This window comes from Dermatophagoides farinae, chromosome 4, assembly GCF_024713945.1.
Source record: "Dermatophagoides farinae isolate YC_2012a chromosome 4, ASM2471394v1, whole genome shotgun sequence".
Lineage (NCBI taxonomy): Eukaryota > Metazoa > Arthropoda > Arachnida > Sarcoptiformes > Pyroglyphidae > Dermatophagoides > Dermatophagoides farinae.
The window spans coordinates 2,170,791-2,186,715 of NC_134680.1; the positions used below are offsets into that span (position 1 = coordinate 2,170,791).

The 15,925-nt window shown below is 27.6% G+C and overlaps 4 protein-coding genes across 9 annotated transcripts; 3 read left to right on the plus strand and 1 right to left on the minus strand.

Annotated features, from left to right (window-relative positions):
• Positions 1–3,176: 3,176 nt before the first annotated feature.
• On the minus strand, positions 3,177–6,558 carry XRCC1 (DNA repair protein XRCC1). Of its 2 annotated transcripts, none has more exons than XM_047052636.2 (6): positions 6,120–6,558; positions 5,751–5,960; positions 5,337–5,501; positions 4,576–5,243; positions 4,223–4,339; positions 3,177–3,921 (listed from the first exon to the last, which is right to left on the minus strand). In XM_047052636.2, the coding sequence occupies exons 1-6, from the start codon at positions 6,171–6,173 to the stop codon at positions 3,591–3,593; spliced, it is 1,545 nt and encodes a 514-aa protein (XP_046908592.1). In that variant the 5' UTR covers positions 6,174–6,558; the 3' UTR covers positions 3,177–3,590. The 2 variants fall into 2 exon arrangements, with proteins under 2 accessions (XP_046908592.1, XP_075586320.1); XM_075730205.1 differs by having other exon boundaries at positions 5,891–5,960; positions 6,120–6,531.
• An 80-nt stretch (positions 6,559–6,638) lies between these two features.
• Positions 6,639–9,452, plus strand: Ero1L (endoplasmic reticulum oxidoreductin-1-like protein). 2 transcript variants are annotated; one of them, XM_047053380.2, is made up of 6 exons: positions 6,639–7,800; positions 7,866–7,918; positions 7,990–8,157; positions 8,218–8,469; positions 8,547–8,706; positions 8,769–9,452. In XM_047053380.2, exons 1-6 carry the CDS (start codon positions 7,175–7,177, stop codon positions 9,160–9,162), a joined length of 1,653 nt encoding a protein of 550 aa, XP_046909336.2. In that variant the 5' UTR covers positions 6,639–7,174; the 3' UTR covers positions 9,163–9,452. The 2 variants fall into 2 exon arrangements, with proteins under 2 accessions (XP_046909336.2, XP_075586321.1); XM_075730206.1 differs by having other exon boundaries at positions 8,218–8,460.
• Positions 9,453–9,641: 189 nt separating this feature from the next.
• Positions 9,642–13,468, plus strand: LOC124490104 (membrane-associated progesterone receptor component 1-like). Of its 4 annotated transcripts, XM_075730209.1 has the most exons (5): positions 9,642–10,203; positions 10,295–10,681; positions 11,749–12,004; positions 12,094–12,627; positions 12,676–13,468. In XM_075730209.1, the coding sequence occupies exons 3-5, from the start codon at positions 11,824–11,826 to the stop codon at positions 12,798–12,800; spliced, it is 840 nt and encodes a 279-aa protein (XP_075586324.1). In that variant the 5' UTR covers positions 9,642–10,203; positions 10,295–10,681; positions 11,749–11,823; the 3' UTR covers positions 12,801–13,468. The 4 variants fall into 4 exon arrangements, with proteins under 4 accessions (XP_075586324.1, XP_046908524.1, XP_075586322.1 ...); XM_047052568.2 differs by having other exon boundaries at positions 12,094–13,468; XM_075730207.1 differs by lacking the exon at positions 10,295–10,681 and having other exon boundaries at positions 9,655–10,203; positions 12,094–13,468.
• Positions 13,469–13,535: 67 nt separating this feature from the next.
• On the plus strand, positions 13,536–14,808 carry LOC124490103 (uncharacterized). The gene is made up of 2 exons (XM_047052567.2): positions 13,536–13,856; positions 13,919–14,808. The coding sequence occupies exons 1-2, from the start codon at positions 13,663–13,665 to the stop codon at positions 14,634–14,636; spliced, it is 912 nt and encodes a 303-aa protein (XP_046908523.2). The 5' UTR covers positions 13,536–13,662; the 3' UTR covers positions 14,637–14,808.
• Positions 14,809–15,925: the final 1,117 nt, after the last annotated feature.

Below are 15,925 nucleotides of genomic sequence, written 5' to 3' on the forward strand. Positions count from 1 at the left end.
GAAAAAAAAGAAAATTATGTTTATGTTTATTTATTTTGGAAAAAAAAATTTTAAAAAAATTTATTTATTCGGCACGTTCATCATCACATTTTATTATAAATTCATTTCATTTCCAAGAGATTCAATTATTTTTAAAAATAGAATAAAATAAAATAGAATAGAGAAAAAAAATGTTTACTCCAAAAAGTTGGAACAGAATGCCAAAAAAAAAAAAAAAAAAATTCTTGCATCCTCATCCATATATGATGTATATGAACAATGTATGTCAAAAATATGTTTTGGAAATGAAATTAATTTGACGAATTTTATCTTTCAACAACAACAACAACAACAACAAAACTACAATAATAATTTGGCCTATAGCATAAAATTCGATTTCCATTGCTGAATTGTATGCAAAAATTGTCACTGAAAAAATTAACTCTTTTTTTTTGCATTTAAAACTTCAACGTGTGTACGTGTGTATGTTCCGTCATTATCATCATTATCAACATTATTCTGTAGTTGTTTACAATGTTTGTGTGTGTGTGTGTGTGTATTTGTCGATTTTTTTTTCTTTCATTTCAAATTTTAAATTTAAATAATGATGTCATTCATTGGAAAAAAAAACAACACACATCGATGGTAAATCTTTTTGGTTCTGTTGACTGAGAAAAAAAAAGAATAAAATTAATTTCGTTGTTATTTTTTTTTCTCTCGCCTAATTAAAAAAAAGAAAAACAACAAACAACCTACGAATTACATGAAATTAAAGAGAAAAAAAAATCTCATCCAATGAATGAATTTTAGTAGTAAACAGGAAACAAAAACTATAATTATAATCAACAGCAGCCACCATTACATTGAAACCAGTGAACACAATTTTTGAGCTTTATACTCAAAGAGAGAATGAAAAGAAAATATTATGTCTATAATGGCTATCAAGAGACCAAGAATAGAGAATTTCTATTTGGTCATTGGTTGTTTGAAAACAACGAAACAAACAAACAAACAAACAAAAAACCTTTATACAACCTTTAACCAAACCATAGTGGAATTCATTAGGTAATAAATGAGTTTTCAGTAAGCAATTTTTTTTTCTTCGTCGTCGTCGTCGTCAATTTCCAATAACTCCATCCGCGAATGGTTGTTAATTGACTTTTTTCCATGTATTCAACTGAACAAAATTGCACATTTTTTCCATGAATTATGAAGAATTGTAGAATTCAAATTTTTTTTTGTTGTTGTTCTATAGAATCTAGATTTATAAATGATATGATTCGATGGAATTACTGAATCAATCATTTTTAATTCAAGTTAATCTAATTAATCTTTGATTTTCATTTAATAATTTGAATTTTATATGAACAAATACACACAAATATACACGATATAATCATAGATCATAGGTGAACAGAAAAAAAACATCAAAGAACAAAAAGAAAAAAATCAATTAATATTATTGAGTATAACACCGGTAGAAAAAAAACCTGGTTTCCTCGTTGCAGACACACACACACACACACACAATCAATCAACCTTGACCGATACCGACATTAACAACGAATACGGTTATTCTGTATCTGTAACAATGTGTATGTGTGACGTATATCGAAGAAAAACAATCGATTTGCTGGAAAAAAAATTACCTTTAAAAAAATGCCCGGCTTCAATTGCTACACAATCATTATCAGTAGACCATAACCGACAGTATTCGTCAATATTCTTGCACGGAATTTTTTTTTTTTTGTTACCATTTTATCACCAATGCTAGTGCGAGTGAAAGTGAAGGGAAGGAAAAATCCCATTCATTTTCATAAATAATTAAATGATAATAATTGATTGGAATCGTAAAAAGGACAAATTGTGTAAAGATAATGAGAACACAACCTACCACCACCACCACCACCACCATCAATACTACTACTACGTGGCAAGACAAACAAAATCAAAATAATCTCAAAATACAATTGTGAAAAGAAAGAGAAAAAAAAAATCGAATCAATCAATCAATAAATCAAATATATATGGTCAACACGTATATAAAAATGTAAAACGTTTTTTGTGTTTAATGACTAAAATCTCCAAAACTATTGGACCGATTGATTTGAAATTTTCATCCAACGTTGTATACGAATTGAATGGAAAGAATATAGACACAAATTAGAGATTATCTATGGATAACATACCAGTAAGAGATAAAAAAAAACAGTTTTGTTTTTGGATAATCGCGCCTTCTGCTGGACACAAAAGCAACCATAGTGAGTCATAGCAATGCAAAAAGTTTTCTGATGGACGGCTAATGGAATTCAATCATCATCATTTGTTTTTGTTTTTTTTTTTAGTTAACAAAAAAATGTATAATAACATCAATGAATTGATAAAATAACAACAAAAAAAAGAGAGAAAAATTTCAAATTTTTAATATCATTATCGAAAATCATCATCTTCAGTATACTTTATGATTACTAACATTGACATTCAATTTGAATTATAATGCATACGATGTTTTTTTTTTGAAGGTCATGTGTCAACAAATTTGCATTTCCCATTTCTGATGATGGCGATGGTAATGATGAATGTTTGATGAAAAACATATTGCACATCATACAATGGACATTCAAATCGATCACACAGACACACACACACATTACATACATACACTTTTTAACGTGGTTTAAGTACATAGAATCAATATAGCCAACAATAAAATCGAAATCATCCAGATCATCGTATATGACAATTGTGAAAATATTTGGCAATAGCAACAATGATGATCTGCAATATGTAACTTTATCATATTTATTTAGAAAATTTACAGACAGTAAGGATGGGCTCAAATTTTTCTTTTTTTTTCATTATCATCATCATCATCATCATCATCGATTTGGTGGTAGGGTATTGATGGATCGATGATAATAGAAATATTAGATGAGAAAAAAAAATCATACATCCTTGTGGATTGAGATCGACCGATCGATTGAACTATGTACACATAACATAATATATAACCGAATGATGATGAACGCCTAGCCGATAAATATATATATAACTGTATTAATATCAATATATATATATGGTCATCATTGTGTAGATTATGAACGAGCTAAATAAAAATCAAAGAAAGAATTCCAATAATCAATAATTCCTATTTTTTTTTCTTTAGTAATAATAACCATAACCATATAATTATTAGCATTGAATTAGGATTTTTAATTTCAATGATGATGAACAAAATGATGAAAATATATGATATCAAAAGTAAAAAAAAAATAGAAATAGAAATATTACTTTTTATCTTTGAATCGATTGGATTTTTATCTATCCGATAAATAAAAACAATGACAATAAAAGAAAAAAAATAAATAATAAAGAATGGATGAAAGAAATTTGTCGAAAATTTTTCCGGTCAATATTACGAAATTTGCGTTGTTTGATGATGATGATGATGATGATTTTGTTCCATGGTACAATTGTCAATTAATCACTAATCATAAAGTCTTTAGGTCCATTAGTTTTGTGATGAGAAAAAAATGACCATCACTATCATCAATGGATTTTATTTTTTTTTTTCGGTGGAAAAAAACTCATCCAGTGTTTTTTCATTTCATTTACTCTTCGCCATCATCATCATCATCATCTTCAGTTTCAAGATCATAAATAATATCGCTATCATAATCAGCATTTGCCACAATATTTTTCTTATTCGTCTCCATCACCATTTTCATTGATGTAGCAGCAGTTTGTTTGTTATTGATGTACGGCCGTTGTTCATCAGTAAAATTTTGACCATCATCTTTTCGGTTCTTTGTTCTGTTAATATTAATACTATTTGTATTATTATTATGGGTAGCTTTATTGTTACGGCCATTGAAATCTTTATCATCAACATCATCACTATCGTTATCGTCATCATTTCCAATAAACTTTCCCAACAAATAGCTAATATATATTGAAAAAAAAACAATAATAACATAAAATATAGTGCTAGAATATTTGTGCCTTTTGTACAATTTAAGAAAGAAAAAATGAAATGAAATGAACAAAATCAAAGAATAATACAAACACAGAAACAGACAAAAAAAACGATCAAATACAAATCGAATGATCAATTACTCAGTGAGAAAAAAGTGGATAATAAATAGAGAGATAAAAAATCACAAAAAAACATCAATTCTTTCTCAAGAATAATAATTTAAAAAATCCTTTTTTAAACAAATCATTATAATGACAGCTTACTTACTTTCGCCATGATAAACGTTTACGTTGATCATATGAATCATTAATCCATTGTTCTCGAACAATTTTTCCACCAAGATGATTAACTTGTCGATATTTTGGTGTATTTTCAAATGCACATCTACGATATAGTCGATTTAAATTAAGATATTATATTATTTCAGGAAATAATAGAAGGGTGAAAAAATAAGAACAAAAAAAACAAAACAAAATGAATTAAGAACCAAATTTAAATAAATTGAAAAAGTCGATTCTTGATTCAATATACAATGATAATTAAGAAAAATATAATGAAAACAACAAGATCACGTCGTAAACGATGAAAGAAAGTAAAATCTCATTAAAAGAAATACTTACATTAAATGCGTACAATTTGAATTCCATTCCGGTTTATAATGAGCACCCATTGCTAATGCTTTCTGTTTTAATTCCATACGAATTGGATTCTGATATCCACTCAATACAAAAACAACATTATCGAATAATTTTTCAAATGGTTTTTTAATCTTTTTCGTTGGCTTTATCTTTATCGATGATTGTTGTTGTTGAACATCATCATCATTATGATTACGTTTTTTGCCTGCTTTTGTTGATGATGTTGATGTCGATGGTTTAGATAATTGTTCAATGACATTAACATTTTTATTATTACCATCATCATCATTTAATGGTAATGTTTTGAGATTTGGCTTAATTTCTGCCGATAATTTTGATAATGATGACATTTTGCTATCAATATTTTGTTTATTTGAATCGATCGTCGTAACGTTTGAATTAGATTGTTGTTGTTGCTTCTGATGTTGTTGTTTCAATTTTGAATGATCGAAATTCATTGCAAAATATTCATCATCAACCATGGTCAATTTGTTGTCAAAAAATTTAAATTTCTTCATCCATAATGGTTTCTTTTTTCCATCATCATCATCATCATCAACATCATGAACAGCATCAGCACTATCACTATTTTTATGTTCTTGAAATTGTTGACCATAAATTTTTATACTGGCTATACCATAACAGATATTCTACATAAATATCAAAAGAATGAAACATTAAAAAATATATATCACTTTATCGATGAAATTTTAAAAATTTTCTCAATAAAAAAGATCAAATACCTTATTGTATGGCTGTGAACAGACACATTTGATAAATTTACATGGTAATGATCGTGAGGTGGACATGAATTGTTTAGTTGTAAATTTGAATCGTTCATTTTGATTGTTGAATGATTGTTTCCGACAATTTGATGGTAATTGTGAAGAAAATACTGGTAACAGGACCTGTTAATAATAACCATGAAAGCAGAAAAATGAAAAAAAATTCAAAGAATAATGAAATGGAATGAGAATTGCTATTTTTTTCCGTTGGTGATGCTGGTTATTATTATATTCATTATAACGAAGCTAATTTTTCGTTTTTTTTTTTTTTTTTTTTGATTAATAGTTTAGATTTTCTTTCACAATAATGATTTTGGCTAATATCGATTACGAATACATCATTATATTATTATTATTATTGGTGATGAATACCTTAAAATCATTTGAATCGCCCGTTGTTGATGAAAATATTTCGATAAATGCTGAACAATCATTTTTTATTTCAATCATATCAATTATTGCTTGTTCACATAGTTCAATGATTATCCAACAATAATCTGACCAATGCTTACATTTCCATGATGATGGTGATGAATCGTTGTTATCATCAACGATGTTCAATAAATTACGAGATGGATATTTCTGTAAGTGAAAAAAAGAAAATAGTTTGAATGTCAAAAAAAAAACAAATTATTGTCATGATAAGAATCAAGAATTGTTGAGTTTTACACTATTTTTGGAGACCAGAAGTGAATAAAAAAAGAGATAGAAAGAAAAATATAAATACTAAACTTAACATACATGACTTTCACTGGAAAAACTTTTGATTGATGATAATTTTATCAATGAACTCATGCCTATTTTCGTTGCTTCTTGGGAGAGTGATGCACTAAGTTCTAACAACAACGACAATATTCTTTCCGATTTGATTCGATGATGATGATGATGATGGTGAAAAAACAAAGATTTGTTTGGATCAAGTTTTATTCGAATGTGTCATGTGTGAACAACACAAACTACTTTGATTGGATTTGTGAATTTTCTTCTGTGCTATTTTTTTCCGATAACATAATCAAGAACAACAATAACAAAAACAACAACAACAACAGAATTAAAATCGCAATAAATATAAGGATTATAGAAATTTGATTTCGTTAGATTTTTTTGCTTTATTTATTTTTTTTCGGATGAATTTCGAAGACAATTTTCGAATGCGCCTGGAAAAAAATTTATAATCGGCTACATACACATTACTGAGTATGGTTGTGTCGTAATATTTTTTAAAGAGAATTTTATTTTATTTTTCTCTCTCTTTCTCTCACTGTTTGTGTATGTGTTGTATGTGATTAAACACACAGATGACATCAGACATTTGAATTTAATTTTCAAACACATTCTACTCCTCCAACAACCATAAATAAATTTAAGATTTAAGAATTTTTTCTCTCTGTCTCTTTCTCTGATAAAATCAATTTAAATATTAAAAATAATGTACAAACAAATCAATTTAAAACGTTTACATTATTATCATATTAAAGAAAAATGATGATGATGATGTAGTGATGGTGATCAACAATTGAACAATCATACAAAGTACACGTTATCATAAGGAGAGAAAAAAAACAGCCATCTTTCAATAGATTATTGCATCAGCAATTTAAATAAATGTCACCTATTTTTTTGTTCATAATTATAACAAAAAACTAACTTATTATCTGTACACATAATCATCATCATTGTCATCGTAATTCATTCAAGCATATCATCATAATAATAACCGGATTTTTCAAATGTCATATATTTCTTATTTGCATTTACGGTGCTAAAGTATTGAAATTATTTTTAAAATTTATTAAATGTATATGGCCACATATAATGGTAATGAAAAAAAAACAATGAAAAATAAAACGACAAACGGATTTTCATCAAATACCACGACAACAACAATGACCACAACAAAAAAAGATGGTGTGAATGTGGTGAAATCTTTCTGTACTAAAATGAAAAATTATTCGACAAAAATTCCCTGGAAAATTTTACTTATATCATCAGTGATTTTAATCTGTGCATTATTATTCCATTATTATGATCTATTATTATTCACGAATGTTCAACAAACAAATGATGATCAAATTATCAAAAAAATTCCCACTACTGAGTCAATGATAAAAAATTCAAGAAAAAAACAAAAACCGCAACAACAACATAGTCAGGCGACAAGTGCAACAAAAAGAACCATTCAAGATGATTATGATCCCGATGCTATGGTACGATTCATTGATAATGTTCTCAATTCCACATTGGATGATTTTGCGACCATCGAAAACATTACGGTTAATTTGACGGAATTATCAAGATTTAATAATAATCATTTTGCACCAAGAATATTATCATTAGTTAAATTGAATCCATTCAAATTTGTTAAATTTAATCTGAAACGACATTGTTTTCTATGGCCGGATACATTTTCCTGTACAAAAATGTATGTTTTTGTTATTATTCTATGATTCATTTAGAATTTAATCATTTTCACTTTTTTCTTATTAGTGGATGTAATATTAAATTCTGTGACCGATCGGAATTGCCCAAAGAATATCTTGGTAAGTTTGACCTGTTTCATTCGATTCGAATTCTTGTTTTAACAAATTCGAAATTATTTTTTTCCAAATAGTTTTAGATGAAAATTGTCCAACTAATTCACCAAAAGAATTATCGAAATTAGATCAAACATTACAACAGAATAATGTACATGAGTTAAACCGTCTTTTCGAATGTAGTCGTGATGATAGTGAACAATCACAATATTATGATCTTGTATTGAATCCTGAACGTTTTACAGGTATGTTTTTATAATCAATCATTATTTTTTTTCATTTATTGACCATAAAAAATCCTATAGGATATGATGGTAATCAAATATGGAGAGCTATTTATGAAGAGAATTGTTTTTCAATGAAAAAACAGCAACAAAATAATATATTAACATTGATGAATTCGAATAATAATAATATTGGTTGCTATGAAGAACGTTTTTTCTATCGTATCATCTCCGGTTTACATACATCCATTACAATACATCTAACAGCTATACATCATAAATTTGAAAATCATTTTGGTCCAAATCCAAAAGATTATTTTAAACGTTTCTATGGTAATAATAATGTGAATAATGAGTATGCTTTTATTCAATTTTTAATTAATTTGAATTATTTTTCTTTTTAAAAAAAGGTCATAATGATTACCTTAAAAATCTATTCCTTACATATCTGATTGAATTACGTGCATTATTTCGAATTCAACCATATTTATTGAATAAAATTCAATGGAATTTAATTGGTGATCAGGTACAGGCTAAAGATGCCATTAATGCTTTGTTTAGCACTGAAAGGTAAATGTGAATTTGTTATTTGTCTAACAATAATTACAATTGTTTTGTTTCACACCCTCTAGATTATTTCGATGGCATTTTGATGAAAAATTATTATTTAAACGTCAACCAATTGCTGAACAACTAGGTTATGTATTCAATAATATAACATTCAATATAATGGATTGTATATCCTGTGACAAATGTCGTCTTTGGGGTAAAGTACAAACGAATGGTCTTGGTACAGCATTCAAAATAATGTTAACAAAAGATATTGAAAAATTACGTTTAAGTCATCATGAAATTACATGTCTATTGAATGCTGTTAGCCGATTATCATTTAGTATTACACAGGTGGCTAATTTTCGTGACATATTTGAACGTGAACGTTTAACCGGTACAAATTTCAAAGAAAAAATGGACAATAATTTTGCCAGTGGTGGTGGTGGTGGTAGATTTGTTGATTTTATAAAATAAAATCAATACTACCATTATCAATGATTATTATTTTAATATGAATTGAAAAAAAATGTGATTTAATTTTTATTTTGAATTTTTATTTATATTTATCATCGCAATAACTCTATTTTTTTTTTTTTTTTGTTTCAATTCACATACAACACAAAATATTTTACGAATGAGTTGCTTAAATTCTTCTTTCTTTTTTTTTTTTTTTTTTTGTTCACAACAATACAACTCTATCTATCTCTTATTATTCATCAATTTTACTTGTGATTTTTCACCAATAAAAATCGAGAATCCCTTGACCACATTTTTTCTTTTCATCCATGAAATGATGATAAATTGATGAATTTTTCATTTTGTTTTTTATTTCATTTGGTTTCATTGTTCATATTTCACATCGATAGATGTCAGTAGAATTTGTTTACCTCAATATATGGAATATAAACTGTTGCCACCTGGACGATGTCAACATTGTAGATATAGTCAATTATATTGAATGTATTTGATTTACAGTTATGCTTCGATTTATACATGAAAAAAATGTCTTAACAATGAAGATATCCACTCGATTAAATGTTTAACAGCAGCCATAAGTCTTTATATCAATCTAGGTACCACTGTATTATGTGAATGTTGTTATTTTGTTATAAATCAAAAAAAAATCCATCATCAAAATTGGAAAAGAGTGAGAAACAAAAAAATGGTATCCAATTGATGCACATGTATTTTGTGCATTCCCTTTGTAATTCAATATATTGCAAATGGTTTCATATTGCGCATATTCCAACATTTTTGTTGTTATTATTTTCATTTTCAAGACAATTTAAGAAATTTTTTTGCGTTTGTTTTTATATTTTCTGAAAATCAGTGTCTAACTAATATGGTTACGTGTTATGTGATGATCATACCATGATATCATAATCATCATCATCATCATCATCATCATAATGATTCTTGATTGATCATCATCAACATCATTCCTTCGATTTGCCTTGATATTACGAATCATCATTTAGTATATATATAGTTTGGCAAGAGAAAAACTACACAAATGTATGTATTTTATTTATTCATTCATATATTTTGTTTGTTGAATGATTTAGTTTTTTTTCTCATTTTGTTTCTTTGTCATTTCGATTTTTAGCTATCATCATTATCAATATTATTATTATTATTACTACTGCTCCTGCTACTTCTGCATATATGTTCCTATGTGTTGTGTTATAAATATATTAATTTTTAAGCGATAATTGATATTTGAGCTATAAGAAAAAAATTTTTTTTTTGTGTACAAAGCACATTTACATCACTGTTGTTCAACAAACAACATTCCCGATTATTTTTTATTTTCGAATATTATAATTATTCATGTGTGCTTGTGTGTGTGTATGTGTATGTGTATTGATTCATCAATCGAATAGTGAATAATAAAAAGATTTATATTCAATCAATAAGTATTTTGACAACGATTTATAATCATATCTTGACGATTTTCAATCAATCCATAATCATCATCATCACGTTTATTAAGGTTTGTATTTTGTGTGTGTGTAAGAATAATAAAAAATTTTCATTTTCTTATTTCATTTCTTTTTCGGGTATTCAATCTTATTTTTCTGTTTTTTTTTATTTCGATGATTTGATCAATACGATTATCATCATCATTGTTGTTGTCATCATCATCAATCGTGTTTTGTTTACATAAATCAAGACACCAAACATACAACACCATATATAATGATCGATGTACCAATATAAAAAGAAAATGATGATGTTTTTTAACGATTGATGATGATGATGTACCTGAAAAAATTTTTAAATTTTTTCCCTTTGCATTGAGGAAATTGTTTATGTGAATTTATTTTATTTTATTTTTTACTTTACAGTTTGTTTCTAATGAGGTTAGGTTTTTAAGAAAAAAAAATTTATTTCTGAATTTTCAATTTGAAAATTAATTTTATTTTTTGGCTTCGGAAGATATTCGTTTTTTTCTCTCTCTCTCTCTTATGTTCATTGATTAAATGTTAATCGATTCGATTCGATTTTTTTTATTACTTTCTCATATATGAAAAATTGATGATAATAAGAAGCACAACTGTGTATATTTGATAAGATAAATTAGTGTTTCACATTGATGATTGTGAAACAACGATGATGACAAGTTGATTTTCAATTGTCAGTCAGAGAAAAAAAAAGAAATGTAAAAATCATTATCAATATAACTAGCCATAAGTTTTTTTTTTTTGGTTGGTTGGTTGTTTTCAATTTTTTTTTTCGCTTGCTCATATCACTTTGAGTGTTTTGAGTTTGATAAGATTTCCATTTAGCAGTGAGGAAAGAAAAATTTTTTTTTTCTGTTTTACCCATTCATTCATTAACGGTACAAAAATTTAAGTTCATTTTTTTTCTCTCTTGTTTGTTTTAATTAAAGTTTTTTTTTTGTTTATTTTTTCGTTTGTTTTAAACTTTCATTTTTTTTTTGTCGTACCAATTGATAATATTGATCATTCATAATAATAATAATTATTTATGAACAATAATCACTAATTTTGTCTTTTTTTTGCTTTCTTTATCTTTTTTATTTTGTACCAAACGCAGACAATTTTCAATTTTTTCCAATAGATCATTTGAAGCAACAAAAAAAATTGAAATAAATAAACAATTGTGAACAACATGTCAACCGAATCGAAAGCTGATGTTCGTACAGAACAGCCTCAACAACAACAACAACAACAACAACCAAAACAACAGCAACAACAAAGTGGTTCAGCAATGGATGTATTGAATTTTACAAATACCATATTGGCCATTTTGATTGTTTATGTTTTGTATAAATTATTTGGAACGAAAAAAAGTATTTGCTAGAATTGAATTGTCAATAATTATTTCGGAGTGTTTCGAGTTTAATGAATTTTTTTTTATTATTATTGTTAAACAAAACAGAAAATGATGAACGTGAACGATTTCGATTACCGGATCCATTACCTAAACATGATATGACATTGGATGAATTACGACGTTATGATGGCACTGCACCGGATAAACGTGTATGCATCGCTATATTAGGTCGTGTTTATGATTGTACAAAAGGTTATGATTATTATGGCCCCGGTGGTGCTTATTCTACATTTGCCGGTCGTGATGCAAGTCGTGCATTGGCTAAATTTGATGTGATGGCCGTCAAAGATGAATGGGATGATATTACCGATTTAGATCAGAATGAATTATCATCCGTTATGGAATGGAATGAACAATTTCAGGAAAAATATGATTATGTTGGCCGTCTAGTACGATCCAAAGAGGAGATATTAGAACGTGCCGATTTTGAAGAAGATTTAGATGTCCATAATGGAGCACAACAACAACAACAGCAGCAGAAATCATCAACAAAAACTCATAAACAACAACAATCATCAACAATAACCGATGATGATGAAATTGAAGTCATCAATAGCAGTGAACAAGAATCAAATAATGGTAATATGGGTATTACAGAAACGATTGGTAAAAAAGTTTCATTTTTAGATGCCAAACACAACGATGATGATGATGAAAAGAAATTGTCCGAATCATCCGATGAAATTGAAGTGATTGAATCAGCAGCAGCAGCAGTAGCAGCAACAATAACAACGACGACTACCAAGCAATAATTTTGAAAAAGAACGACGAAATTAAAAACGTAACAACAACAAAAATGTCCAGAAGAATTAACATATTTCTTATCATTATCATTTTACCATCATTAAAAATCATCATTTTTGTCTCCATCATCATCATCTTCATCATCAAATGACACTATTCATGATGAACCGTTTTGAAACAAACAAAATCAAACCATATTCATTGACAGATTGCACACATGCATTAAAAAACAAATCATTTATACTTCCGGGAGAGAATATATTTTTTCAAACAATAACTACAGCAACTTTTGGTGATGGATGGATAATTTTTTTTCTTGGATAATTTCATTGCTTAAAAATTTTGTTTGTTTTTTTTCCTTTTTTTTCATTTGCTTCCAAATCCAATCCACCATCATTCCACAAACACAGAACGAACTTGTCGCTTATATACAACAACAAAAACCTAAATGACAATTTTGTTGGAAAACATAAAAAAAACAAAATTTTTTTTTTTAATTTTTATAATTCATAATCATCAAATATAAATCGCCACAAATGTATAATTTAACCATTCATAATGTCTCCGAATCACATTCACACACGCAGCGGACGGACATCATTTGATTGGGCCAAACATCATCATTCTTTTTATTTGCTAAAAGACTTTTGTTGAATAAAAAGTTTTTTTCTTCAAATTCGAATTTTTTTATGATTTGGAAAAAAAAATACTTTAAACCGCCTTCAGATGGCAGCATTAGAATCATTGTATTTGAGCAGTTGTTGTTTTTGTTTGTTCTAACATGTTTTTTATTTGTTTGTTTCAGGAATATTTATTCTTTTTTCTAATCAATTTTTTTTCACTTTTTTTAATCATCATTCAGCAATTTTGATGTCGGAAAAGGATAAAAGTTTTCAAAAACTTGAAGAACGAACATTGGTAGTTCGAAATTTTGATCCCAATCTAACAACTAAAGAATTGTTGGAAGAATTATTCTCCAATTTTGGACCGATCAATAATGTTGTTCTTAAACGTGATTTTGCCTTTATTGGCTACACTAAGCCAGAATCGGTTGCCTATGCTTTGTAAGTTTTTAAAGTAAATTAATTGTATTTTTGTAAATTTATCATTTTTTCTATTCTCACAGAGCAATGATGTGGGGAATCAGTCTACATGGTCGACGTCTAAATCTCTCGCCAAAACTTTCATCCGAATCATACTATTATCGTTATCTGGATTCTCTTCAAACATTTGAACAAAAATGCCATACAGATAAAAAATTTCTTGATCAATTTTTATCCGCTAAACAACATAATGAACGAAAATCCATTGTAAAAAAATATTCGAATTCAAGAAAAGATCATGAAAAAATTGTTGCTCGATTACGGCGTTATCGACGTCATTATGATTCAGATTCCGATTATAATCCACATTTTGATAAAAAATTGTTAGTTGACAATGATAATCGTTACGGCTATAATCATCATGATCGTTATAACGAATTTCCGGAACATTCTATGTTACTGTCGCCACCACCATCAATGCAGCCATATCCAGCTGGATCACCATATGATCATCATTATAATAATAATGCGATATTATCAATGCCACCACCACCACCACAATCTCAACAGCCCATTTATGATCCTCATTTTACTCCTTATGATTGTCCACCATATATGCCATCAACATCATTAACACATAGTCATCAATATCCTGGTCCATCACCACCAGGGCCATATTATGATGATTATCAGGTAGCTACAAGTCCGCCTGATCCACCTATGGATTATGGATATCCATATGATGGACCACCACCAACAACTCGAGAAAAAAATTATCGTAGCAGAGGTCGATATCGTTAATTTTATTATCAAATGATGAATTCAAAATCCATTTGATAAATTTTCTTTTCAATCAATATTATGGATACCTCAGAAAATTTTTTTCAATTCAAAATAACAATTTTATACAAACCAATAGTGCGAAAATGAAAACAATTTTTTATACATAAATTAAAATGGGTTTCATTCACAATTATGTTTCTTGGATTATTTTCTATGTGATTGAAAGTTTCAAATGAGAATTAATAGGCCAAAAATGTTCCCGAATTGACATTGGAACAGTGTGATTGAGTGTGGAGAGAAAACACCAAAGGATTTTCATTATCATGACTATTCGACATGATCATCATCAATCATAATGATGATGACCATGATCATTATTGCCAATGTTTTAGGATAAAAACAAAAAAAAACATAAAATAATAATAATTCTGAGAATTTACAATTCTGATCTAATATATTAATAATAACAGGATCATCATTCATTTATGCATTTTAATTCAAATTTCGATAAAAATGGTCAATTTTTTTTTATACAAGACATACAAACACAATGGAATACAATGAATGATCATAAGACCCAAAAAATGGGTTTCGTATTCATTGTTACGCCCATCATCATCATCATCATCATATTCGATACGTGAATTGGATTAATAATGAGCTTATCATAAAAAAAATGATAACCAATAAGTAATTAGTTGTATACGTACGTTGTATTTGAATGAATATTATACATTATATTACTGATAATGGTGGTGGTTTTTGTACCGCTGGTGTTTCAAATTCAAATTCTGAAATTTTCGTACAAATTGAATTCAATAAAGAAACATACACGGATAACCTTGACAGATTGTTGTTTATCGTGGTTGTAATAATCATTTTCATTTTATGATTTTTTTTTATTTGTTGACTTTTTAATTTTTCCAATTCAAAATGATGACAGTGATATTTTAATTTGAAAATCATTATTACTGTTGATGGTGGTGGTGGTGATTTTTTTTCGCAAAATGCTGTAAATTTTTTTTTTTTAGTCATAATCCATTGTTGAAACTATTATTTTTTTATGACCTAATTAATTATTCGTTTTTTTTCATGAATTGTGTGTGATTTTTTTTTTGTTGTTGTTGTTATAACGATGGAAAAAGAATTTTCATTAAAAAAAAAATTATTAAATTATGTAGCTCTAATAATTAGAATGTATGAATGATGATCACCATACATGAACATTGTGGTCACCGAGTAAATAATTTGTTCCTAATCGGAAATATTGAATACAAGTTTTGCATGTACACATTGCCACCATTTTA